We start from the raw sequence: 27,125 nt of genomic DNA on the forward strand, positions 1-27,125 counted from the left end.
TCCAAGTCCGCAATGCAGACTTCTTTGTCTAATTACAAAACACTACTTCAACTAATGAAGAAAAAGGTTAAGGAGAAGGTCGAGTTTCTGCCTTAAAATTTTTATTTTGTTTTATGAATTTTACTACATTTTAAAACTTTAAACTCTTAAGTTTTCTACTACATGACATTGCACACTACCAATCAGTGCCATCAATCAATTTTTCGGAAGCCTTCTCCACAGCCTCAGGTCAAATGCAGTTTTGTTCTTCTGGGGGTCAAGAGTTTGTCAGAGCAGAAAGTCTCAAACCCTCAGCATCCAGAACTCCAGCATCAGAACCCACAGGCGATAAAAAACAACCACAACAAACTTTCCCCTGCATTTGTAAATCCAGAATTGTGCAGCAATCAATAGAGCCGAGGTCTGGCTCTAATTAGAGCCTCCTGTCTGAACCCAGCTGCTCTTTAAACAGGGCTGGCGGCAGGGGCAGAATATTCCCTAAAAAGCAGAGAATGGTTCATTAGTGTTCGTGGAAACACAGGATCAATCTGCCCTTGTGGAAGTTAATGAGTCCGGCAGATTTCACATCCTGGCCCTGATCTCTGCCGAGGCTGCAGGGCTGTTATTGCTCCCCGAGCTGCTCAGGTACAGCTCTGCTCGAATTCATTCCATCTCTGTGACTGTTTCAATGAATGCCAATCTGCCTGCAAGTCACAGGCTTCTAGAGATGCTCACCTACTTAAATATTAATGAAGCTTTTCTGCTGTAAGGGGCAAGGGAAAGGAAAACTAAACACAATTATAAGAATAAGCATTGACAGCAGGGAAAGCTGGGAAAATAAAAGGTGTTTCACTCAGACAAATGCTAAACCAACCCACTTCAATCACTGCCTTCCCTCAAGGAGGCAAAAATTGCTTTATTACATCTTGATCAAGGAAAAAAAAAAGGAAGATCTCCTTTATTTAAGGGAAAAAAAAAGTTTAAAGATTGATTTTATCTCCTGCAGAAACACATCAGCCTGCACCACTCTCAGGGCCTGGCTTCCCTGAGAGCCTCCCTCCCCTCCAGCCCTGTTCCCACAACATCCCTGCCCGTGGAAATCCAGCATTTACCTGCTGCTGTTTTTAACTCAAAGCCCCAGACCATTATTCTGTCCTAGAAGAATATTAATTAGCTTGTGCTAATTGAGTGACAAAAAAAACCCCAAAAAAACAAGAAAAACAAAACCAAAGACCACTGCACCACAAATTGCATGGGACTTTTTTTATTTTCAATGTTTACAGAGATGGAAATAAATACAGGAAAGAGGAGATTCTTTGAAAAGAAATCAATCAAGTCTTCAAACAGGAAAAATTGTATCCAAGAGCTGCTTCAAACTGGCCACCATTCCAGAGATCAGGAACAGGGTAACAATAATGGGAAAAACTCAAGCATCGCCACAAACAGGTGTCAGGGAACAAAATAACCACACTACAGCAGGAGTCTCACATATTTACAACAGCCCTATCATACAAAACCAGGGGAAGGGTTTAGGGAGTGATTTCTTCTCTGTCCAGTGTACATAAAAGACACACCAGAGGGTTTGGTGGCTTGGTTCCTCTCCCCAACATCCACAGAAGTGTTTCTGCTTTTGGCAAAGTTTAAAAAATCCTTTGTATTGCAGGAATTTTTCGTCCAACCTGAACTTCTCTGTGCTCCCACCCTGGGCTGTCACCAGCACTGTCACGCCCTGGGGCAGCTGGGCAGAGGACGAAGAGTTTGTGAGGCTCTGCCTGGATTTCTATCGGTGCTCTGAGCTGTAGGCTGGGAAAGTGTCCGTGCGATGCAGCTTCAGGGGGCTGGAAACACCTTCACAGAGCCAGGGGGGAAAGAGAACAGCCCAGTTAGCCACAGCACCCAGGCAGCGACTGACACATCAATTAATTCAGTTAACCCTGCTTCACCTGCTGCTCCAGCTCAGAAATAGCCACGCAGGTTTTCTTTACCCCTTCCTTCAGAACAGAAACTTATAAAAAGCAAATTAATTTTTTTTCAAAGTCCCGGCTTGTGTTTAAAATGTAAAAATGCCCTTTTAGATCCTTTTTTCCCCAGTCTAACAAGCAAGGCATTTTTTTGATATAAAACAAGTGGTTTGTACCCCTGCAGTGTATTTCTCTCCTGCCACCTCCACGCTGAATGACTGATTTAATGAAGGGCTCTGGGGAAGGGCACAGGCTGTGGCACAGGCTGCCAGCAGCAGCTCCTCCTGCTATGCCCTCATCCATGAACAGCTCCAAGCAGGCAGGGAAGCGCTGCCTCCATCCTCCATCCCTCTGCATGGAGCTTTCCACGGGCTGCCTGCCCCCTCTAGTGTTGGCAAGAAAGAACCGGGAAAGTATTTCCTTTAAGGCTTTTTTTTTTTTGGTTTGTTTGGGTTTTTTTGGTTTTGTTTGTTTTTTTTTTTGGCCCAGCTCCTCCGAGGTGTGAGCATCTCCTTTTATGTCCCCTCATTTCACTGGTCTGGGGGATGTGGCTGTTTTCTTTTTTGGGGAATTTTAACAAGCACACACAATGGATCGTGAAGGTTCTCAGTACAAGGCAGCCTTCAGAGGAGGGGAGCCACGCGGCACAAAAATCACCAAGAGTTTGGGGCAGGTTTGTGCTGAGCCTGCTCTGCTGCAGGACAAACAGCCCCAGCTCTCACAGGATTTGTGCTCCAGACCCTTCCCAGCCGTGCTGCCCTTGCTCCAACACCTCGGTGTCCTTCCTGAGCTGGGGACACGGCACCCAAAGAGCAGGGGAGGAATCCTGTCCCTGCCCCTGCTGGCCATCCCAAACAGGACATGTCCTTGTCCCCAGAGAGCTGAGCAGGGTTCAGGTGAGTGTCACCCCAAGAGCATCACCCCCACGAGTGCCACCCCCATGGAGCAGAGCAGTGTTCAGGCTCAGTGTCACCCCCATGAGTGCCACCCCCATGAGTGTCACCCCCATGGAGCAGAGCTGAGTGTCACCCCCATCAGTGCCATCCCCATGGAGCAGAGCAGCATGTAGGCTCAGTGCCACCCCAGGGGCAGTTTCAGTGTGGCTCAATGTCCCCCTGGGGCAGGGCCAGGCTGGCTCAGTGTCCCCCCGGGGCAGGGCCAGGCTGGCTCAGTGTCCCCCAGGGCAGTGTCAGTGTGGCTCAGTGTCCCCCAGGGCAGGGTCAGGGTGGCTCAGTGTCTCCTGGGGCAGGGCCAGGCTGGCTCAGTGTCCCCCAGGGCAGGGTCAGGGTGGCTCAGTGTCCCCCGGGGCAGTGTCAGGGTGGCTCAGTGTCCCCCGGGGCAGGGCCAGGGTGGCTCAGTGTCCCCCGGGGCAGGGGCAGTGTCCTTACCTGGCAGGCCCAGCAGCTGCCCGGTGCTGTGCTGGCGGGTGATGTGGTGCCAGTAGGCGCTGCGGGGCAGGGGCACCACGGTGCCCAGCGACACCGCCCGCTCGCTCCTCCTCAGCTGCAGCTGCAAGGCAGGACAGGGTCAGGGACAGCCTGCACAGGGACAGCACCACCAGCACAGCTGTCTCTGCAGGGCTGACAAACCCCCCCGAGGGCTGTGCCTTGGGCTGGAAATGGGGGCGTGCATTCTATTCCTATCTGTGGGGCAGCTATCCCTTCATTGTGCAGTTTTCTTTATCTCTTCTACTCTTCCACAACCAATCCTCCCTCCTGGGACACATCTGCTGTTCATGGGCCATTCGTTATTAATTATCTTCCATTAATGGACCAGTGTCCCTGCATGGCTGATAAAATTCCATCATCCCACTGGGGGAGGCTCTGCCCAGGGGAGCAGCCAAGCATTCCTACCTGGATACAGTCTGAGGTTCTGGGATTCATAACCATAATAACAGTAATAATAATAAAATATCATTGCACTGATAACGACGACTATGACAACAACACTGACAAGCCCCCTGCAGCAGCCCAGCCTGGGTGCATGCCCAGAGTGGAACCCCCCTCCCAGCCCCTCCGCAGCCAGCTCCCTACCATGGAATCCTTGACGCTCTGCAGCAGCCGCTCGTGCTGCTCCGCGATGGCCAGGGCAGCCGAGTGCACCTTCTGGTAGATGGCCTCCCCATCCCTGGTCTGGAAGATGAAGAGCCCTTCTCCCGTGTCACACATCCTGCCAAGGCACGAGCACAGGGCAGCCAAGTGGCAGGGGGAAGGTCCAGCCCAGCAGGACCAGCAGAACCTCCCTGTGCTGCCCTGAAGTTCCCTCACACAAGGGGGGAGGAAACTGGGAGGGAACAAAGTTATTTCCACTCTCTGCTTCTGCCTTTTCTCAACCAGGGGGGAACGAAGTTATTTCCACCTCTCTGTTTCTGCATTTTGTCAGCCAGGAAGGAAGGAAGTTATTCCCCCTCTGTTTCTGCCTTTTCTCAACCAGGAGGGAATGAAGTTATTTCCACCCTCTGCTTCTGCCTTTTCTCAGCCTGGAAATGGAACTTGGGATCATTTAACAAGGAGGTAATTTAAGAGTGGATTTTTATCAGAAGGCCTCCGGGGCAGTTGTGGAAAGATGCCCACAAAAGCCACCCCCACAGGAGCCAGGACGTCTTTAAAGGTTTCAGGAAGTTAACGTAATTAATAAAAAGCACCAATTAGGAAGACAAGTTGCAAGGAGGACCAACTGCAATTTTGCAATTCCCCCCCAGGTCAAGCCCCTTCACAAAAGCCACTCCCATAGGGGTAAGGACATTTTATAAGTTTTAGGAAATTAACAGAATTAATGAAAAGTACCAATTAGGAGGACAAGTGGTGATGCAATTTTGCAATTCCTTCCAGGTCAAGCCCCTTCTCTGGAGTCTCCCCTGGCACTGGCTGTGCTCTGTCCATGGAATATCTCTGAGACTTTTTCCCAACTTTGGTTCCCAGCAAGAACCACGAGAGCACTGGGGCCCTGTGCCCCCAGGGCTTGGAGCTCTGGAATTTATTTTGTCACCCTGATTTTTTAAGTTTTTCTGAGCCTTCTGATGTTTACATTCTTGTAACGAACTTTCTCACACACTTTCTGTAAATAACTCATTGTTTTGCATTCTTTTATGGAGGAGGAGGAGACATTTGATGGCCTGTTGGTTTGTCCAGTGGCATTGGAGAGGTGGCACTGTCACCCTCCAATCCACTGTCACTTTTGGCAATCTATAAACGCTGGAGTCAGAAATTACAAACTCTCTTTTTGCCTCGGAAGAGCTGCGTGTCCGCGTCCTGTTATTTCATGTCCTATCATTACTATGTTGCCTTTCTGCCTAGGGAAAAGCCACGGAAAACTGCAGGGAAAAGCAGCCACTGATACAACAGGCCACAGAGCTCCAACGAGACGAGCAAAGAATGCACAGAATATAGAAAAAGGCAAAACCTAAAGGGCATCACTTGAGCCTGCCCTGGAGCATTCACTGTCCCAGGCCGAGCTGGGTCACCCTCTCCAACACCCGGCTGTCCTTCACAAGGGCAAAACCTCTGGAGAGATCCTGCACCAAACCCAGATTTTTTATATTTAGTCTCTATCTGGAATCTGTGCCAGGCACGATTAATTTGTCCTCCCCTTTTGGACTGTTAATGAGTTTTGCAGACTTTTGTCTTCCCCTTGAAACAATAAATACAAATTTTATTTGGTTTTTTTTAGGAGTGCATATTAGTTTCAGTATTTTAACTGGGCGGCACATTTGTTTTAGCATATTAGCAACATTCTTTGGGGGGTTATATGTTACATTTGTTTCAGTATTTTAATTGGATTGGGGGTTGTATTTGTCTCAATATTTTAACGGGATGTTTTGGGGGCATTACATTTGTTTCAATATTTTATTTGGGGTTTTTGGGGGGTTTACACTGGTTTCAGTATTTTAATTGGAGTTTTTTGGGGGGAGTTATATTTGTTTCAGTATTTTAGTTCGGTTTTGGGGTGTTTTAGTTGTCTCAGTATCTTAATTGAACATATTTTTGGGGGGTTATATTTGTTTCAGTGTTTTAATTGCGGGGTTTTTTTGGGGAGGGGTTGTATTTGTTTCAGTATTTTGATTTGGTTTTCTTAGGGCTGTTTATACTTGTTTCAGTGTTTTAATTGGATTTTTTTGGGAGGGTTTATACCTGTTTCAGTATTTTAATTGGATGCTTTTTCAGCGGGGTTATATTTGTTCCAGTGTTTTAATTGGATTTTTTAGGGGGGTTTACTTGTTTCAGTATTTTAATTGGATTTTTGAGAGGGTTACATTTGTTTCAATATTTAATTTAGTTTTTGCAGCAGGGTTACATTTGTTTCACCATTTTAATTTGGTTTTGGGTGGCTTGTATTTTACTCTTTTAATTAGGTTTTTAGGGGGATTTACACTTGTTTCAACATTTTAATTGCAATTTTTGTTGAAGCAACGGATCCAGGCTGGCCTCTGGCTACAGATCAGCTCCCAGATCCTTGGGAACCCTTTGGAAAAGGAGCCCCCCAGAAGGCAGAGCAGGAGCAAAGCCCCAGCTTACCTGCCTGCCTCGAAGGTGAACCAGGCTGGGTCCCGCCCGTAGCGCCGCAGGGCACTGAGTGGCCACGAGACCAGCTTGACTCTGGGATTCTGGATGTCCCAAAGACAGATATTCTCACATGTTATCTGCAAGGTACATTCCCCATGCACATCTAAATTAGGGGATGGCATCAAATACACATTGAATCTCTCTGGGAGAAAAACAAAAGGTTAGTCTAAAATCCCTGCCCAGCACATGTGCAAGTCATTCAAGGAATTTCCTATTTTTCCACCTCTATTTTCACTGCTGTTTCCACTTAGAACTATTCATTCCCACACAAAGAATTCCCTCCTGCAACCCTGTAAACCCTGCGTTTGGGGCAGTCAAATGCTGCACCCAAAGGGCATCAGGTATTTGTGTGTGCACTCAGAGGGCACCAGCACAATCCCGGTATTTGCAAACAGCCCATAAAGCTGGGAGCAATCTGTGAATAAATCCACGGCCTGTGCAGGCAATGAGCTCATTTGCACAGGGAAGTGGAGCAGCCACGGGCTCAGGTTTTGCATGCAATTACTGTTATTTATTATTCTCCTTACAAAGCCTCAGCCACTGACATCACACCAAAAAAAACCCACACGATGAATAGTTCCCATCTCCAGGAGCAACTAACTCCTCTGAGAAAGGGAAGTGCTACTCCAAAACAATTCTAGGTAACTTAATTATTATCTCTGGTAGCAAGAGCCAAAAATAAACCCCCAAAACAACCAAAACCAACCCCCCAAAACAGCAAGGAGGGCTTGGAAAAACAGTTTTGCTCCTCTTTATTTCCAATATCCACATGTACAGTCTAAAAGGCTTGAAAATAATGCAATAAAAAAATGCAAAAGGTCGATATTTCTGTACCTACCACTCTGCTCCCTCTCTACTCCAGATGCCAGCAAGTCAGGCTCTCCAAGGCTAATGTCATTAATTCGTGTCCCCAGGCACTCCATCTGCAGCACCTTGCACCACTCATCTGCCTCAAGCTCTGCACAAACGCCCAGAAAATCTGTGTGTAGGTACATCATATTTATAATTTCACAGTCTGAGGCTGAGGAGCGTGGCCGTTTGACCCACCTGAGTCACAAGCAAAGGTTCTGGAGGTGTCATCACTGAAATAAATGCCCACTGCATGTTTCTTGGTGCCTTTGGGCAGCCTGGAGATACTCTTCACGTTATTGAGCTCCGTGACCTGGAAAAGCACAATTTGGGATTTTAACGAGGAGCTTGGCAAGAGATCTGTCCATTCTTGGCTGGGCAAGGGGAGGAGAGAAGGGAAAGAAGAGGGAGAGAAAGGTGAGACAGCATCAGCAGGTTTGGGATCTCTAGGATGGCTCTTGAGGAGATCAGCCTGGCCAGGAATCACCTCAGAAATTCCACAGAAATTCCATCTTCCCTGGGAGAGGCAGCAGCCACGTCCTCCAGCTCTCCAAGGCATCAGTGGGACACCATCCTGAGGGAAGGGCAGCCAAGGGAAAGGTGGAAGCAAAGCTCCCTCCAGCCTGAGCAATACTCACACGAGGGGCAGGAGGAAAACCAACCTGGCGCGGCAGAGCAAAGAGAGGTGGAGATGGAAACCCAAAGGATTCACCCCTGGGGAGCTCCAGCACTGCCAGCTCGGCACGGAGGGGAAAACAGTGGTGAAAAGCTGCTCTCCGTGCTAGTTTTTACTGAGGGAAAGTTGAGGATTTGTTAGACTGGTCCACTTCAAAAAAAAAAAAGCAAAAATAAAATCACAGTTTTCGTTATCAGAAAGTGTTTTAGTGTTAAAGATTCAGAAACACATTTCTGCTGTTTGGTTGCCAAACAATGGTTGGAAAAATAGCTTTTACACCCAAAAGAATATAAAATTTGGTATTACGTTGTACACAGCTTTAGTGAATACACAACACAGTGATTTCACTTTTCTAACATGAACCTTTCACCCTCGCAGCCCATGGGCAATGCTCTGAAATTCAGCTGAGGAGCAATTCTTTATTCAGATTAATCACATTTCCAAGCAAGACCCCAGAAAAGCTTTCCCTACAGTGACCGGGAGGCACAAAGAGCAGTTCATGGACAGCATCTCCCCAAAACAAAAACAAATAACAGAGCCAACGCCCAGAACCTCATTCCACGGGCAGCAGCAGCAGGATGGAATGGAAGGAGCACCCCGTGGGCAGCACCCAAACCCTCAGCAGAGCTGCCAAACCTGGAGCTCAGCTTTCTGCAGCCTCCAGGCTGAAGATTTTGTCAAGTGTCAAAACTGAGGCTTGATCATTGAGCTTAATTCTGCTCGAGGTTTTTGTTTTTCCCCCCCGGGCAGGAAATGCGGGGATGGGAGCAGATCCCCCACTCTGAGCACAAATCTGTCACAGACTCCTGGGACAGGCCAGGCACAAACTGCCAGCTGCCACTGCCACTCCAAGGTGTCTTTCTCAGATGCCAAGAAAGGATTTAAATGCAAGGGGAAATGAAATCAGGTTTTTCCCCATTCAGGGCAGCAGCCACCGTGACATTTAGGCCGAGCACATTTGCATTTCCTGCAATGGAAACTGCAGGTTCCCCAAGCATTGCTTATCTCTTATCTATTGCCTTTGCAGTACTCACAGGGGTCTGTCTGCCTTTTCCAGGAGATTAATTCATCTTTTTAAGAAAAATTCTCTCTAAACAAACACAAGAGCAGAGGGTGAAGACAGAGCACACAAACAGACGCTGTCAGTAGCTCACTGCATCACTAATTTCACCAAATCCTTTGGAATTTGTGTTTTAGCTCTGAATTTTAGGGGGGAAGAAAAGGAATTTCTATTTGGAGAAATGCTTGCTGCAACATTTGGCAGCTCCTGGCTCATTCTGGCTGCCCGAGAGCTCCTGTGAGGTGGCATTTCACAGAGCAGGGCCCCAGCGTGTCCTTCTCCACCTCCAGGTTTCCTGGTGCCCCCGGAGCTGCCCAGGAGCTGAGGCTGCCTTCACACCCCCCCAGCTCCAGGGATATTCTCCACTCTGCAGTGGCAGCTCCTGGCACCAGCCAGAGCTTCATCCCAGGAGCAATTCCTTCAGCACTGCCACTGTGAGGAACGAACCTGTTAGGCCAAGAAACACTTGTAATTTATTGCCATTAGGAAATGCTTGGCTTCTGATTGTAACAGCATTGATTCTAACATCTGTATTGGCTCACCCTTCCCACGAGACTGAAAATAGAATGAAAGCCTTTAAAACACCTCTCAGTTGCCCCACCCCTGGGTCAGAGAAGGGCATAATCCCACAGAAGCCCTCTGGAAAAATCAGCATATGCGACCTGCCGAGGCAGCAGCAGTGCCCTCCCCAGCCCAGCCTCCCTGTGCCCCCCTGGCACAACAGATGGCCCAGAGTGTCTGGCACATCCTCCTGGAGCTCACGCTGCAGCCTGCCCACACCCCCACGCTCCTGGAACCAGCAGGAGCGGGCACCAAACACCTGCAAATAAAATATTTGAGGCTGAAGTTTGTTTTTCTCCTGATTTTTTTTTTTTTTTTTTGCATTTTAAAATAGCTCTCCTCCTGCCAGGCTCTTGCAAACACATGTTTTGATGGTTAGACTAATTCATGTATGCTTTATTTATCTGAGATCAAAACCAAGGTATATTTAAACTATGTATATATAAATATACATTATGCATATAATGTATATTTAATGTATATTATTAAGTCTACATGTAATGTAAACTTAATTCTAAAATGGGGGTTACACCACAAATATCAGACCTGGGACTGTATTAACACAGCAATCACAAGAATGATATTTTGTTATTTTGTTGAGGTTTAAAGACCTCTCTTTGCATATTTCCCCCTCCTTTCCCCTTCCAAGCCTTCCTTGGATTAAGATGACAATCCCCAGAATTGAAACGCATTTGATTGGATTAAATTCTGCAATTCTTGCAGAGCTGTGCAGTGAGAGAGCTCTGAACCAGCACCAGGGATTCATCCATCAGTCATTTCCCAGCTGACAGAGCAAGCAGAGCTTCAGCCAAAATCCCTCCTTCCATCCCTCCCATTCCCATCAAAAACACACCCAAAAAAGCAGTTTCCTAAGAAATCATCCTCAGCATTCCAAGTGTTGTCTGAATTGGTGCAAATCCTCAGATGTGGGGAGCACTGAGAGCAGAACACCAGGGACTGTGTTTATTGCCTGCACAATGGCTCCCAAGCTTGGGGTTTTCATCTTAATTAAGGATTCATGGCTCTGGCTTGGCCTACTGAAAACTGCCCCATGATGAGAGCAGATCCAACATTTCCCAGGAAACCCCAGGGGAACAGCTAATGGAAAATGTTATTGCTCACTCCTGCCTGCACATCTCTAACCTGCTAAGTATGAACAACAGATTAAATTTTATATAAAATCATGGAAGGGCTTGGGTTGGTTTGGGTTGGAGGGACCTAAAAGCCCATACAGGTCAATTCTCTTCTCTTCTCTTCTCTTCTCTTCTCTTCTCTTCTCTTCTCTTCTCTTCTCTTCTCTTCTCTTCTCTTCTCTTCTCTCTTCCCTTCCCATTTTCATCTCTTTTTTTTCTTCTTCTCTCTGCTCTTCTTCTCTCTTATTTTCTTCTCTCCTCCTCACAAACATCCCACAAATTCCTGGGTGGAATTTCAGCGCAGACACCAAAGCCCCCCGGAAAGTTCCTTTAATCCTCCTGAATCCCTGAACCCGACACCTCACTCCCAGCTGAGTGACAGCAATCATTAAAACAAATGCTCAGCATTTCAACATTCAATAACTGCTCAACATTTCAACATTCAATAACTGCTCAACATTTCTACACTCAATAACTGCTCCTTCTTAGCAGAGGGGTCAGACTGGAAACATTTCATGTGCTACAGTTGTGCCTGGAAAACAATTCCAAGTTCCACAATCCGATTTTCCAAATGGATTATTCCATAAGCAGACAGAAAAGACTCTTTAAATCACTCCTGCTGTTTCAAGGCAAGATTAATACAATTGGATTAAAACTCAAGCCTCGAGGGCTCGGGGTATTCCTGGCAGCAGGACACCATGAGTTCAGTTTTTACTGGAATATTCAGGATTCTTCTGGCACGTCACTAAGTCAAAAGAAATAAGAATTTCTTCCTTCCTCCAGGATGATTTTGTTCAAGAATGTGGCAGTCTGTGGTTGTTTATTTACGTTTAACGAGTGAACATCAGACACTCACCTGAAAAGCAACTCTCTGTGCAGGTTTTGCAGCCTGAATTGTAATTATTTTCCCTCCCTTGTGGGACCAAAGGAATTAAGTGGGCAATTTGCTTTGTGTATGCAAATTCCCAGCTCACTCCGTAAACCCCAGCTGTTCCCACGTGACTTTTATTTCAGGGCACTGTGACCTTTCCACTTTTAAAAAAGTAGAGCAAGATTAGATGAGAAAGGATTTAAAGGTTAATATTACACCAAAAAAAAAGGTGCTTGTTTCTATTTTACACCTCCAGTGGTGAGGATGTCCAGACTCAGGCCCTGGGCGGAGCTGCAGACAAGGACACGCTCAGATGCAAACATTTGGGACTCTCCAAAATGACAGAAGCAGCACCAAGGCAGGGCTGGGGACCCAAAATTCAAATGGAGAAGGGAAGGAGCTGCATCCTCAGCCCTGGGGATTGGTGCCACCATTGTGCCACCACAACCAGGGCTCTGCCAGCCCCTCAAACCCTGCACTTCAGTCCACCCCAGGAAAAAGGATGGATTAAAGCCTCAGGAGGGAACACTTGAGTGAAGGAGGCAGGTGCTGCTGAGAAATGAGCTCCATTCATCATTTTCCTTTTCCCTCCTTTAGGGTTTCATGATGGATGAAACCTCTCCCAGGACTGATGGGCTGAGTGAGGGCTCTTCAAGTTTTGTATTTTTATCAAGTATTTTATCAATAATTTTACGTTATCAGTGATTTTTATCCATGATTTTATCAATAATTAACCGTGATTTCCATAAGAATCATTCAGCTACAGAGCAGCAGGGACAAGTTCTCTTTTTCCAGCAGCTCATATTTAATACTCTCAGAAGCTCCATCATTCACATTTAAATTTCACACATTTACAAGGCTTATTTTTTAAAAAAACCTGCATTTTTATCCACCTGTGCTCTTTATAAACGAGCACATTTTGCCCAGAAATGCCATTTAATATTCATTAGCTCCCTCTCAGAGAGGTTTGTTAAAAATAAAGGAGCCCTGTCAGTTTGGAGAGCTGATGACTCTAACCCAGAGAGCTGCCTCACCCAACGTGCCATTTCAGTTCCCTCTCTGCCTGAAAATACACTCAAAATCCAAATGAAAATCAGAATTTTCCCACTTTTCACCACCCTGGAAGTGTCCAAGGCTGGGCTGAGATGGGCTTGGAGCAGCCTGGGACAGGGGAAGGTGGCCCTGGGGAAGAAATGGGTGATTCTGTCCACAGGATTGGCAAAGTTCTGATAAAAACCACACCAAAGCTGTGTGTGAGTTCCCAGGGACTGATTTTGGACTTTGATCATTGTTCATTCCCATCACATTTTCCAGTAGCTACTAGAAAATCCAGACATTCAACTGGCAGGAGAAGCAACGGCTTGAAATGAAATGTTAAGCAGAAACAAAGCTTGGTTTAAACCAAAAACCCCTCTGTGGGATTTTCAGTTTTTTCATGATTTTCAGTTTTTTCAGATTTTTGTAAAAGTTTGAAAGCAATGTTCAGATTTCCGTGGAGCCAGCGAGGCTCCCCATGGAGCTTCACTCTGCACATCCAGGCTGCTGTGGGTCAAACACCTGCAAACAGGTGCTGAGCTGTGGAATTCCACCAAAGAGGAGAAGAAATTCCAGCCTCATTCAGGCTCCCCTTGGATTTCATATCCACTACCCAAGGCGCTGCTCACGCTTTGCATTGACACAATGGGAAAAACACAGATTTGCATCAATAATTGACAGAGTTACAATAAAATAAACGCAGTGTTTGACACAGGGCTGAAGTCCTTGCACACACTGTGCAGCCCTCACACAACAAAGAGAAAAACCTCATTATTTCTGCAGCTGCCGAACAGAAATTTGAATTATTTCTGGGCCTGACTGATTGGAAATAGCCACGGGTTTTATGGCCAAGCAGCCGCAGATTCTGTGGCATTCAGAGGCAGGATTGCCCCAGGATTTCCCCCCAGATGTCTGTCGGGGTGAGTGCAGAGCAGCCTCCGGCTCCTGGGAATTGCTGCCCATCATTCCAAACCTTCAGGTTCTGCCTGCAATTGCTATGAATGGAAAGGTTTCTTATTTCCACCCCCGTGCTCGGGGGAATGACACACAGAAATTCCCAGGGGAACATCATTCCCAGGCGTGCATCATCCCAGAGCATGGCTGGGGGGAAATGCTTCACTCTTTTATTGCCAGTGAATTCAGCAGAGTTTTTCACTGCTGCAAAAATGTCCTGCGTGTCTGCAGCTGCCTCCTGCCTACCTGCAGAGGCAGAATCCCAGAAAAATGGGAGCCTCCAGGTGCCTTTGGAATTCCCGCATTCCCTGGGATGGCTGTTCCTGTAAACAGGAAGAGCAGGAGCCACTGCAAAGTATTTCAGGTGTGATTTTCAAGGGCTGAGGAAAGGAAAAGCCAAGTGCTTTAACAATAAAGTCATTTTCCACTTGCTTAGGAAGATACTTGCTACAAAGAACATTTAATCTGCCTCCACTTCACTGAATGAAAGCACACACAGAGGTTTAGGACCTTAAGAGTTAAAAAAAAATCAATTTTCAGGCTAAGTAATACATAAAAGTTTAGATTTTAGTCAGTAATAAAAGTAATCAAGTAATAAAAGTTTGCGAGAGCCTCGAGCCTTACCTTGTGGTAGCACCTGAAGTAAGCAGCTCGTTCATCTGAGAACTTCTCCAGCCTCTTGGGCCCTTTGCTCGAAGCTTTTTTGAACACTAACCAGCATCTCTGGTAAATCTGGAGACACAAAAGAATAAACTTGGATCTCCACTGAGCTGAGCATCACCCGTACTCACGGAGAAGGGAAACCCCAAATCAGCTGTGGACCCTCAGAGGTTCAGAGGGAACACAAGCCCAAGCTGCTGGGGAGCTCCCTCCTGCTCCTTTGGGCCCATTCTCCTGTGTCAGGAGGGGTTTTGTGAGTTCTGTATTTTGTGAATTGTCTATTTTGTGCATTTTGTGGATCGGGGTACTTTGTGAACACGAGGGAGCAGGAGCTGAATTATGGACAGTGAAAAAAGCAGATTATTTAACTGGAGAGCCCAGGATTTTGCTCCCTGGCTCTAACTGAATTTAAATCCAGGTCATTTGGGGCAGGCTCTGTGCAGAGTGGTTTGAAAACCACCTTTTCCAGCTCCTGCCACCGTTCCTCGCAGCCCTCCCAGGGCTGTGGTGCTCTCAGAGCTCCCAGCTGAGCTCGCCCTGCCTGCAGAGAGGGCAGGAGCTACCAGCCCTGCCAACTGCTCACAGCCCACCCTCCATCAGCAGCACCTGGCAGCTCCACAATCAACCCAAACCGCCACCAAAACTGCTGGGATTTCATGAGCAAAACAAAAAAAATAACCAGACAGCCCCTCAGCAAGTGGCTCACAGCACAAATTCAGTGCTCAGTGATCACAGCAGCCCAGCCATCAGACTTAGATACCATTTATTTAACTTATTCAAGTCCAAAAAAGCCATTCTCAACCTATTTAGTTGTTTCACCAGTAAGCAATTAACCAATACCACAAAATATCTCCCCAAATCTTTCACAATTCATTATCAACCCCACTAAAAAATAAAATATCTAAACCAAATTTCTCCCTAAAACACTCTAGGAACTTCAGAATTTAGAATTGTGGTTGGACTTTGGCAGGGAGTCTCCAGGGGGCTGGAATTCAGGTCCAAGGTCCCTCCACCAGGGAGCAGTTTACACAGGCAGCCAGCCAGGGCTGGGATCTTCATTCTTCTATTTAAGGAAAAAAGGCTTCAGTTTGTCACTTCAGGGTCCAAAGGTGGGAAAGGAGCCCTGAAATCATTTCCAGTCCAAAGGAAATTTGGGAGGGGACAGGATCTAGAGTTCTGCTGTGCTTCTGGAAGAATGAAGCAGCGGCAAGAGCCAGCCTGCAGCTCCTGTGTGCCATCCATCCATCCCTCAGGAATCCTCTCCCATGGAAAACTGCAGGGCTGCTTCCCATCCAGAGCTCTGGGCACCACCAGCTCTGCTCCATCTCCCGTCTGAAGGGACTGGCTGACCCCAGAGAACAGCCACAATCCTCCTAAGGGTGCTCAAAACATTTAATTGGAATTATTTCCTCCATAAAATGCCAGCTTGCCTCTCCTGCTCCCACCCACGCCCACTGGCAGCTCGCTCAGGCCAATCCCACCCTGGAAAGCCACAACAGAACATGGAACAATTCCAGAGGGAGGGATCACTGGGGAAAATCCCACATCTCTGAAGGTCTCTGAGGGGAATGGTGCTCAGCAGGACTTCAGTGTTGCCTGCAGAGGGGAGCAGGGGCTGTGTAAAAGCAGCAGCAGCAGCTGCCCACGTGCTGTCTGTGACGCCAGCCCTGCTCTTGGCAAGCAGGCAATCTCCCTGTCCCAGGATGGCCATTCCACGTGGCAGCAGCGAGCCACACTCCCTGCACCAGCTCGTCATGCCTGCATCAATCCAGGCTGCTTTGCAGCCTGCCATTCCCCTCTCCTGGGCACTACAGAAAATAATCTCAATTTCCCTTCCGCCCCGAGAACACATCTGGGGGAGGATGAACCTCCCCAGCAACGATACTTTACACGAGAGTCAGCCAGAGCTGCTGACAGGGAGCGAGGCTGTGATGGTGGGTCTGACATGCAGGATGCACAGTGCAGCTCAGGGCTGTGATCGTGGCTCACAGGGAATGAGGCTGTGGTGGTGGGTCTGACATGCAGGATGCACAGTGCAGCTCGGGGCTGTGATCATGGCTCACAGGGAACGTGGCTGTGATCGTGGCTCACAGGGAACGTGGCTGTGATCGTGGCTCACAGGGAGTGAGGCTGTGATGGTGGTTCTGACATGCAGAATGCACAGTGCAGCTCAGGGCTGTGATCATGGCTCACAGGGAGTGAGGCTGTGATGGTGGTTCTAACATGCAGGATGCACAGTGCAGCTCAGGGCTGTGATGGTGGCTCACAGGGAACATGGCTGTGGTCATGGTTCTAACATGCAGAATGCACAGTGCAGCTCAGGGCTGTGATTGTGGCTCACAGGGAACATGGCTGTGGTCATGGTTCTAACATGCAGAATGCACAGTGCAGCTCAGGGCTGCAAAGGGCTCACAGGGAGTGAGGCTGTGATCGTGGCTCACAAGGAATGAGGCTGTGATGGTGGTTCTGACTGCATGCAGAATGCACAGTGCAGCTCAGGGCTGTGATCATGGCTCACAGGGAGCGAGGCTGTGATTGTGGCTCACAGGGAACATGGCTGTGGTCATGGTTCTAACATGCAGAATGCACAGTGCTGCTCGGGGCTGCAAAGGTTTTTTTTTCACCAAGTTACAAAACGCAGCCTTGGCACTGGCCAGGACTTGCTGCGAGGCCAGGGCACAGAGAAACGCCTGGCAGATCTTGAGGAATCTGTGCACCCCTAACTCTTGTTAAAGCAAGTCACAACAGATTGCTACTGCTCTGGAACACCAGGCACTTTAGGTCTTTTCTCTACAAAAGCTCTCTCCTCCCCAGCTGGATTTACACCCACCAGAAGAGGGATTTTTGTTAGAGGTTGAGGCTCAGAGCCCTTTCTCCAGCCTTAGCTTCAAACACTGAGCTGGACTGGAGCCCACAGATGCACTCCTGCCTGACACCGTGAGCAGAAGGCAGCTTTGTCCTACATCTGCATTTATTTGGGGTTTTTTGGTCCTTCAGGACTCCAGGGGTTGATTCCACAGAGAAGAGCCACTGGAAGTCTGTGACATTGTGTGAGGCACGCGGGGAGCTGGGGAGCATCAGCCAGGCTGGACGTCAGGAAAAGGATTTTTACTGGAAGAGTGACGAAGTACTGGAGTGTTGCAGTAAGGGAGGAAAATCAGAAGGAAAGGCTTCATAAAGTCAGGCCTGCTCTGGCTGGCCTGTCGTTTCTTCTAAGGCGAGCTGGCACTTTGCAAGCTGCCATGTAGAGCAATCCTGGTGGGAGCATTTGTTAGCGTAACAATCTACTCCTGGGTGAAAAACAACCAGCACCTGTACGAACTGGTTTTACACCTTAGATAGAAAAATAAAAACTGTTTCTCACAAACAACTTTCCCTGCACGTCCACCCCGGGGTTTGAGTGACCAATACAGGATAACAACTTGTTACTGACCAGTGAAGTGATTGGCAAGAAAGCTGCTGACACACAGGGTCTGTAAAACTGGATAAAACGTGAATAAAGAATGGGTTTGTGCAGGTTTGCTGGCCTGCTGGGGTTTCTATAGACCATACACAGAGCAGGTTATAATTCAGGGCTGCTTGAGGCCATCAGGGGAGAGAAGAGCCATTCCAAAAGAAGAGCCAAGAAGCATTTACAGCAGAAACCCTCCCTTGCCAGTGACAGCTGAAAAAAAAACCAGCCAGGCTGGAGCTAAGTATCAGATTTGGCTCCTTGAACATCTGCTAAGCTTTGTACATGGGCACAGTTAATTCTGGGCATGAAACTGGAGAGGAGAATCAGCCTGGGACTGTAACTGGGGAGGAGAAATAGTACAGGCTTCCCCGGAGGCCAGAGCTGGGCTCTGTGCAGGCAGCTCGTGCTGCCAGCAGCTGGATCTGCAGCTGGATTTGCAGCTGGATGTGCCGCCCTGCTGGGCCAGCCACGGCACAACCCTGGGAAGCAGCCCCGGGTGGGATCAGGCTCTGCAATGATTCCTTTGTGCCAGAGAATCTGGTTCTTCAGCTCCACAGGCTGTGGGGCACTGCTGCAGCTCATTAACAGCTGACAGAGCTCACTAATTAGGACATGGGATGCTCTGGGTGCCAGCCACGCCAGCCCTGCCAGGGACACTCCTTACAGCAGGGCAGCAGGGCGCTGTCCCCAGCAGGCACAGCTGGGACCTGCCCCACGCCCGGACCCGCTCTCAAACTCAGCTTTTCACCCCCCACAGCACACAGCCATCTGCAGGAGCTGCAGTCCAGGGCTGCACTTCTTGCATTTCAGAGCTGGACTCGTCATTTTAAGGTGACACCTCAGCAGACCCAAGAAAAAGGGCAGAAGTTGCACAGAACAAAGCCTTTCTGTCAGTAAAGCAATTTTTCCAGCGCTGAGCTGGCAGCCATGGGAGAAGGGCTGCAGCTGCTCCATCCTTGAGCAGACCAGCTGCACCTGAAAACAGGATAAAAAACCTGCAAAACTCATGTAATGGTGCTTGTTAGGAGCTGCCTGGAGAGCTGAGGTGACAAATGCCCTGCAAGCGTCCCACAGCAGATGGGATAACGGGAACAACTTCCCATTCCTGGCCTGCTGTCACCCTCTGCCATCAGCTGAGAGCTGCAGGAAGAGCAGAGGAGTTTCTGTGATGAATGCAGCTCCTGCCATCCCCGCAGCCAGCTCCAGGTGTGCAGGTGAGCTCTGGCTCAGCACGAGGTAAATTCACCCCATTCCTTCCCCGTTTCCCCTGCCCTCCTGGCACCAAAGCCCTGCAGGCACAGCTGCCTGCTGGGGAGCAGCTGGGAATCCAAGGGAACGGGCACGGGAGGGCAAATGGTGCTGCCAGGGAGAGCCAGCAGGCTGGGCTGCACCAGAGCCGGGCGCTGGCAGCAGGGAGAGGGATCCTGCCCCTCTGCTGGGCACAGCTGGAGTGATCCTGCCCCCCTCCCCAGCCTGTGGGGCACAGCTGGAGTGACCCTGCCCCTCTGCTCAGCACAGCTGAAGTGATCCTGTCCCTCTGCTGGGCACAGCTGGAGTGATCCTGCCCCCCTCCCCAGCCTGTGGGGCACAGCTGGAGTGACCCTGCCCTCCCCTCAGCCTGTGGGGCACATCTGGAGTGATCCTGCCCCTCTGCTCAGCACATCTGGAGTGATCCTGCCCCTCTGCTGGGCACAGCTGGAGTGACCCTGCCCTCCCCTCAGCCTGTGGGGCACATCTGGAGTGATCCTGTCCCTCTGCTGGGCACATCTGGAGGGATCCTGTCCCCTGCTCAGCACATCTGGAGCGGTCCTGCCCCTCTGCCCAGCCCCATGAGGCACATCTGGAGCGCTGTGTCCAGCTCTGGGCTCCCCAGGACACGAAGCTCCTTTTCATTTGTTTTTATTCTTTTGTTTCAGATGAATGGACCAACACTGACCTAAAGAAACCCTGAATGAAAGCAGGATCCCAGAGCCAGTGCTTCCCTGGTAGAATTCCCTCTTCCCCGAGCTCCTGCAGCCCTCCTGCCCTTTCCCAGCTTTCTCCACGGACAAATCCAGCTCACATGAATGAATTTCTCATGGCCCAGCTGGGTAATTAAAGTTCATTCACATTTAGGAAGATCCAAACTGGAGAAAGCTGCATTAGAATGTCTATAAAAGCTTTACTCTCCTCCGTTTGCCAGGGAACAGCCACTGGTATTTTGCCACAAGCGCCGTGCCAGGAGTGTGCCACTCAATGGGATGAGCTCATTCAGAAGATATTAATTCAGAACATCAGCAAACATCTCCCCTCACCTTCCTGGAGACATTCGCAGGAGATTTTCCTTTGCCAGTCACAGAGAATTCATTGATAGCTCCCCAGACAAACCTGGCAAGTAAAGGGACAATTTAACCTCTTACAGTGACATTACTGAGGGGAAGCACCACTCTTCTTACCCTATTGATCTTCTGAACTGAAACAAGTGACATTATTATCAGTAAAACAAAACAAACGAACAAAAAAACCCTACCAATATTCATTTCAACAGCTTGAACTCTCCCTGGTATTTCTGACAGCACTTGATGAAGCCAGACAAAAAGATAATGGAACAGTCCATCATCTTCCCCAGCATTCCTGAAGCTACACAAACACCAAATTAAGATGTCAGGCTCAAATTAAGATGTCAGTCTCAGGAGCAGCCCTTGCATCTGTTACTTTCTTTCAAGTGTTTCCACAGCCGCTGCAAAATGTTATTTATCCCTGATCTCACTCCAGGGCAATGCCCCTGCACGGCAGAGGGAGAATTCCACACCGGGAAAGGAACTGATGATGAAAAGGCACCAGAACCAGCACAGAGTGAATTTCACCTGTTTATAATTAGGTTTCCTTTCTCTTCCACTGCCTGTGCAATCATCCCTGACACCCCCTTGCAGGGCTGGGGCCGTCACCTCCAGAAATCACAGATTTTTCTACCAAAGGAGAGCAAACAGGGAAAAGAGAGCCAGGATCCACAAGCAGCAGGTCAGGGAAGCGTTTGGGATAAAGGGAAAAGGGTCAGACTTGCTTGAAACTTGTTACAGTAAAATATATATGTTAAACAAGATAGCAAATGGGCAAGAGGCACTTGTTCAGGAGTCAATTCAGCCCAGGAAAACGTTTGGGACTGACTGCTTGACTTCACAAACTGAGCCCATCTTCCAAAGAACACAGAAGGTGATTTATGTGAAAACAGGCTGGAAAGCACAAAAAAACCCATCCCTCCTCCTAAAATGTGCCAGCATCAGAGCAGGAGCTGCACGCTCCAAATCATGATCTGTGGAATGTTTTGGGGCAAAACCAGGAATAGTTCTGAGCTTTGTCCTTCCTGGGTTTTGGTTCTTTGGGAACAAATTAGGACCCTCAAACCTCCACGCTGTTCCCACAAGCCAAACACTGAAAGAAACAAAATGTAATTTCACCACGGGAGCTGCAGAACCTCCTTGCACCTCCCCTGGAGCCAGGCTGAGCCCCCCGATCCCCCAGCCCAGGGGGACAGAGGTGACAGCACCCAAAGGACAAACCCTTGTCAAGGGCCAGAGCTGACCCCATCAGGACACAGACCTGGCCTCTCACCCTGCATCTCTGCTCAGAAAACCCAGAGGGTTTTCTGCCCCAGTGCCCAGAGGGAGCTGCTCTGGCCTTTCCTGGGATCCCTCCCCTCCTCAGCTCCAGGGAAATGCTCCAACTTCCCCAGGAATGTTCTGGATCCCATCCCTGCTGCCACTGACAAGCTCCAAGCAATAAGAAATCTTAATATCTGTGAATATATTCTAACACCTTATCTGGCAGCTCGGGAGAACTCTGAATTTCCAGAGGGATTAATATCCTGCAGGTTGCAGTTGGTGCCTGAGAAATCTGTTCAGTTCTTCCCTCTCTCCAACTTGCAGACTGAAAGGAGCTGCAGAGGTGAACAGAGTTTTATTAATAAAGCTGCTTCGAACGGAGATGCGGGCAACTTTTTCCCTTCTCCTTGCCCCTTCCCCCAGCTTTACATCATTCCTCTTTCCAGTTTTCACAGCTCAGGCTCTGAAATCCTCATATTAACTTGCTGGCACATGTACCCGAGCACCAAATCTCTCCCACCATATGGTTCCAGTCCTGCAGATTGTCTCTCCCCCACTCTACCTCTCCTCCCACAGGCTTTCACAGCATCAGAGCTGTGCAGAACTTGTCAAAGTACATGTCACAGGCAACGTGCAGCACCAGGCTCCTCAATGAAGCTGCCACGGGACTCGCTTTAATTAAAACCCAGCACAGCAAACCCCGAGAGCGTGGATCTCTCTGCAGCTTTCCACAATCAAACCTTTCTGCTGAACTGGGCAAGCCCTGAGCTTCGTGCAGGAGTTTCTCCCAATTTCTAGGCACGAGGCAGAAGTTTTCCCATCCCAAATGAGGGTGTGCAGCCAGCACTGGTGCTCTGGGAGCACCCCACAGGACAGAACCGGGATGTTCCCAGTTCCCAGCTCGTGGCCACTGTGCATCGGGAACTCCTCACCCAGCACTCAAATAAACACAGCAAGGCTCCACACGCTCCTCGTTTCAGGTGAGAGTTTAATATTGCCCCAAAATCACTAATCAAAGCAAAGCAGGCAAACCAGAAAAAGAAGAACTACTTTTTTTTTTTTTTTGCTGAGTTTTTAAATCAAGCCAGAAATACTCGAGCACTGCTGACACCACTTCAGCCTCTCCTAGGAACAAACAGCTGGCTGCAGAGCTGTGGCAGCCCCAGCTCCCTCCTGGCACAAGCTGAAGGCTGAATTACTACAAACCCCTCCAGGGGCTGGCCAGGAGTGCCCTAACCCTGGAGGACACCCCTGTCACCCCTGACACCGCATTCCTTGCCCCTGATGTGATGAAGATGTTTTGGGCCAGGCAGGCCCATCGAGCACAGAAACCTGACCCCCCCAGATCCCATTTCTGTCCTCAAGGAGGGTCACCCTAAAGAAGGAACAGTTCCACTGCTGTGGTCCCAGCAGTCACATCTTCCCCCAGAGCTCAGGAGGGGATTCAGCAAGGGGGAGTTCAGCCCAAAAAGTGAGCCTGGAACCAGCACACAGCTCTGGAGCCTCCCACCCTCCCCGGAGCCTCAGCTGCCTTTTCCCTGGTACAGCTCCTCAGCTCACCAGGGCTGCAAAGCCCTCCACTTCAAAGATCTGCTCCTGTTCTGATTTTAATTGGTATTTTTAATTGAGCCAGCCCAACCCAAAGAGAAAGCTCAGGTGTGTTCACCTCCCCCCAGCCCAAAAATGGAAAGCCAAGAACAGGTTTTCCATCAGGGAAACATCTCCTTGATGCACTCCCCCTCAGAAAGGTCACGGAATGAGGCATGATCTGAAAATCAGGAGCACAAAAAGGACTTTTTAGACAGAGAGAAGCCATAAAGCGACAGCCCTGCTCCATACATAGATAAAAATCCCTTTATCAGCTGCAAAAGCCCTGAGTGTCCTCCTCCCCAGACACAGCTCCTGGTGGTCCCTGACAGAATCCCTCCCCCCAAAGCAAAGCTGATTTTCTCCTGGTTTAGGGAGCTCTGGGAGGTGGTGCTTCTGCCCTGTCAGCAGTTTGCCAGCACACAGCCTCCTGTGTGTCACTGCTAATGACACACCGGCCCCACACCGCTGGCTGAGGGAATTATTTTCCTCCCTGTAAGGATGGAAAGAGTCAGGAGGAGTGAGCTTTCTCCTGAATATATTTGGCTCTGCAGAAGACACATGTGATACAAATGTTGCTATGGAAACTATTCTATTAAATAATATTCAATTAAACTCACACGTTTGAAGCGCGCAGATAGAGTTCAGGTGCAAAACTAATTAGCCTAAATTCAATTTTGGAATTACAAAGCAGGGCCTTCCAGAACTGTCACGTTCCTTTCAGAAGAGGCTGGGATTCGAGCCAGCTGCTTTTCTGCACCCCTTTCATTCCAAATGTGGCACCTGCACCCCAGGTCCCCAGGAAAGCCATTTCTGGAGGTAACTTGTGGCTCCAAGCCTTGCTCCCAGTTCCCTTGGAGATGGAATTGCCACAGAGGCAAAGGCAGCATCCAGCGTGGAGAGACAATGCTGTGCCCCCAGACCAGGGGAAGGGATTTCAGTGACTCCCACTGACATCCTGCCACGTGGGGAGGCAGCATGAGATCCCTCTCAGTTCACCAGAATCCTGCACAGGGCTGCAGCAGGCTGGTCCCTCCTGAAGATCTCACAGCACGGGGAAGTTGTCTGAAAGTTACTCTTTTGTAATCTGAAGTATTTTTTTCCCCTTTCCAGCAGCTGGGTGTCCCACAGCCCTCCCCAGCACAAAGACAACCTGTTGGCATAAACTCCTCACCCTCTGAAGGAGCCAAGCTCACGGCAGCCGCTGAGCGAGACTGAATCCAGCTCCTGCTCCAGGCAGGAGCTCGGCCAGCTCCAGGTGTCCCACCACACCTGCAGCCAGGAGGAAGGGGCAGCACGGAGCAGGGACAGGCTCCAGCCCTGCCTTTAGAGACCCCAGACTGATGAGAATTACCCATTTGTGCTCGGCTGCTGCACATCAGGGCGCTGGGCTGCGAGCAGCCTACAGGAAAGGCTACAGGGAGAACCTGCAGCCACATCCCCTCTCGAGTCGTGGGCCAACGCTTCCCAAGCTGGAAACTTAGCAGCCCTGAATTATAACCTGTGTGTGGTCCATAAAGAACCCCAACAAGCCAGCAAACCTACACTTTGTGGGCTGTAGGTCCATAAAAAAAAAAAGAGGAAGAATATTTCAGATAATGCTCTTTCTCATGACACCACATCCAACTCATCAGTTTTGCAGGGGGAGCAGGCTGGAGACTCGAGTCCTGCTTTTAATGTCTTTTAGGGTGATTTAAGAAGCACCTCCCAGTGTGCTCCGAGTAGAGGAGGGAGAGAAATGACTCCTTTACAGCTGTCACAGGCACTCCTCCTATGAGGGCATCCAGCCTCTCCTCAGCAGCAGCACCCTCAGAGTGGTCTGGAAAGCCTTAATAAAGGTGAGGCACCAGCACTGACAGCACTCACAGCTGCCGTGGGGCTGGAAAGCCTCATTCACACCTTCACTGAGCTTCACCGTTACAGCATGGAAAAATGCATCACAGCCTGATCTTCTTCATCCTTTATGCCAGAGCAGACTGAACACTGCTGTGCGCTCAGTGATGAGACTGAATCAGGACACAACGGTGCCCAGTTTACTACTAGAGCTCTCCCAGTGACACTCCCTCAAAATGTGACAGAATCTCATGGTTTTACAGAATGACTCCAGCCTGACGGAACACTTCTCAATCTCTCCTGTTTCCAGAGCAGCCAGGGAGACACAAGTTCCCACAACTGTGGAGAAGTCATTGTCCACGGGCACAGCAAGAGAAAGGAACTGTAACTGCAGTGGGGCAGCAAAAGCTTTCAGAGGGCCACAGACACTGCCCTAAAACGAACAAATCCCGAACTGCCAACCCAACAGCTTTTAATAAACACAATAAATCAGTTTCTTTCCAGTGCTGAGAGGCAGATGAAATGAAAACAACTGAAATGTTCTATACACACAAAGCCTCCCTCCAGGTGCATCCCCTGGGCCAGGCTCCCTCAGGGACACGGAGCTCCCCAGCCCCATGCCCTGCCAGCTCGGGGGAGCCCCTGGACTGGAGAAACAGCCCTGGGATTTCAGAGCTCATCCCAGCCCAGGTCCTGCGGGGAGCTGCCCTGCCACTGCCGGCACATCTAGCGCGCACAGCCGGAACGGGGAACGCGCCAGGGCAGCAGAGCAGCCTGGAAATAACTCCAGTATTAAACCAGCAGCTGAGGGGGGCTGCGGGAATTTTCATTTCGGGCAACTCAAGCGACTCTAAAAGCCCCAACAACACCGCAAAGCTTCACCTGTCCCACGCAGGAGCCCAAACCCTGCAGGGCAGCGGGAACCGGAGCAGCCGAGCGGCTGCAGAGCGCTCAGCACAGCCCTGCCCGGAGCTCCCCGACCTCCAGGCAGGGCACGGCTCCATCCCCGGGCCCCTCCAGCCCCGGCTCCCTCCAGCCCTAGCTCCCTCCAGCCCCGGCTCCCTCTAGCCCCGGCTCCCTCTATTCCCGGGCCTCTCCAGCCCCGGCTCCCTCCAGCCCCGGCTCCCTCCATCCCTAGCTCCCTCCAGCCCCGGCTCCCTCCAGCCCCGGCTCCCTCCATCCCTAGCTCCCTCCATCCCTAGCTCCCTCCAGCCCCGGCTCCCTCCAGCCCCGGGCCCCTCCAGCCCCGGCTCCCTCCAGCCCCGGCTCCCTCCATCCCTAGCTCCCTCCAGCCCCGGCTCCCTCCAGCCCCGGCTCCCTCCATCCCTAGCTCCCTCCATCCCTAGCTCCCTCCAGCCCCGGCTCCCTCCAGCCCCGGCTCCCTCCATCCCTAGCTCCCTCCAGCCCCGGCTCCCTCCAGCCCCGGCTCCCTCCAGCCCCGGCTCCCTCCAGCCCCGGCTCCCTCCAGCCCCGGCTCCCTCTAGCCCCGGCTCCCTCCCGGAGCAGCGCTCGGAGCGAAGAGCACGGACAGGGCTGGAGCCAGCGCAGCATCCCCGGCTTCCGAAGGGAGACACTGAGAAAAGAAATATATCCATCCACGCCTATCTATAATACATATTCAGGTGCCTTCATTGTTCTCTCCTCATCTTTTTGTTTCCTGCGGAAAAACCCACCCAGCTCAGTTTGCAAAAAGAGGACAAAGGAGTGGCAGGGGGGGAAAAAAATAGCGAAATGCCCAGCCCTGGGCAGGCTCTCCCTGGCACTCACCCCCAGCCGCCGGCTCCGGATGCGCACGTAGCCCTGCTTGACGATGTCGTTGAAATTGGAGGCCATCCTCGCCCGGGACAGGCGGCGGCGGCGCCGCTCAGCCCGCCCGCATGGCCGAGCAGCGCCGGCCGCACCCGGAGAGCAGCGCCGCCCGAAGGAACAGCACCGCCCCGGGAGAACAGCACCGCCCCGGGAGAACAGCACCGCCCGAAGGAACAGCACCGCCCCGGGAGAGCAGCACCGCCCCGGGAGAGCAGCACCGCCCCGGGAGAACAGCACCGCCCCGGGAGAACAGCACCGCCCCAGGAGAACAGCACCGCCCCGGGAGAACAGCACCGCCCCGGGAGAGCAGCACCGCCCCGGGAGAACAGCACCGCCCCGGGAGAGCAGCACCGCCCCAGGAGAACAGCACCGCCCCAGGAGAACAGCACCGCCCCGGGAGAGCAGCACCGCCCCGGGAGAACAGCACCGCCCCGGCAGGGACCGCAGCTCCCAGCGCACCGCCTCTCCGAACAGCCCGCACCGCCCCGGCAGGGACCGCACCGCCCCGGGAAGGACCGCAGCTCCCAGCGCACCGCCCCTCCGAAGACCCCGCACCGCCC

The 27,125-nt window shown here is 50.4% G+C and overlaps 1 protein-coding gene across 2 annotated transcripts; it reads right to left on the minus strand.

Moving 5' to 3' along the window:
* Positions 1-1,227: 1,227 nt before the first annotated feature.
* On the minus strand, positions 1,228-26,726 carry DOK5 (docking protein 5). Of its 2 annotated transcripts, none has more exons than XM_038159240.1 (8): positions 26,524-26,726; positions 14,266-14,373; positions 7,550-7,664; positions 7,341-7,460; positions 6,455-6,605; positions 3,974-4,109; positions 3,329-3,449; positions 1,228-1,827 (listed from the first exon to the last, which is right to left on the minus strand). In XM_038159240.1, exons 1-8 carry the CDS (start codon positions 26,587-26,589, stop codon positions 1,760-1,762), a joined length of 885 nt encoding a protein of 294 aa, XP_038015168.1. In that variant the 5' UTR covers positions 26,590-26,726; the 3' UTR covers positions 1,228-1,759. The 2 variants fall into 2 exon arrangements, with proteins under 2 accessions (XP_038015168.1, XP_038015167.1); XM_038159239.1 differs by having other exon boundaries at positions 6,455-6,644.
* Between the last annotated feature and the right edge of the window lie 399 nt (positions 26,727-27,125).

Source organism: Motacilla alba, chromosome 20 (genome assembly GCF_015832195.1).
Source record: "Motacilla alba alba isolate MOTALB_02 chromosome 20, Motacilla_alba_V1.0_pri, whole genome shotgun sequence".
In the NCBI taxonomy this organism is placed as follows: Eukaryota; Metazoa; Chordata; class Aves; order Passeriformes; family Motacillidae; genus Motacilla; species Motacilla alba.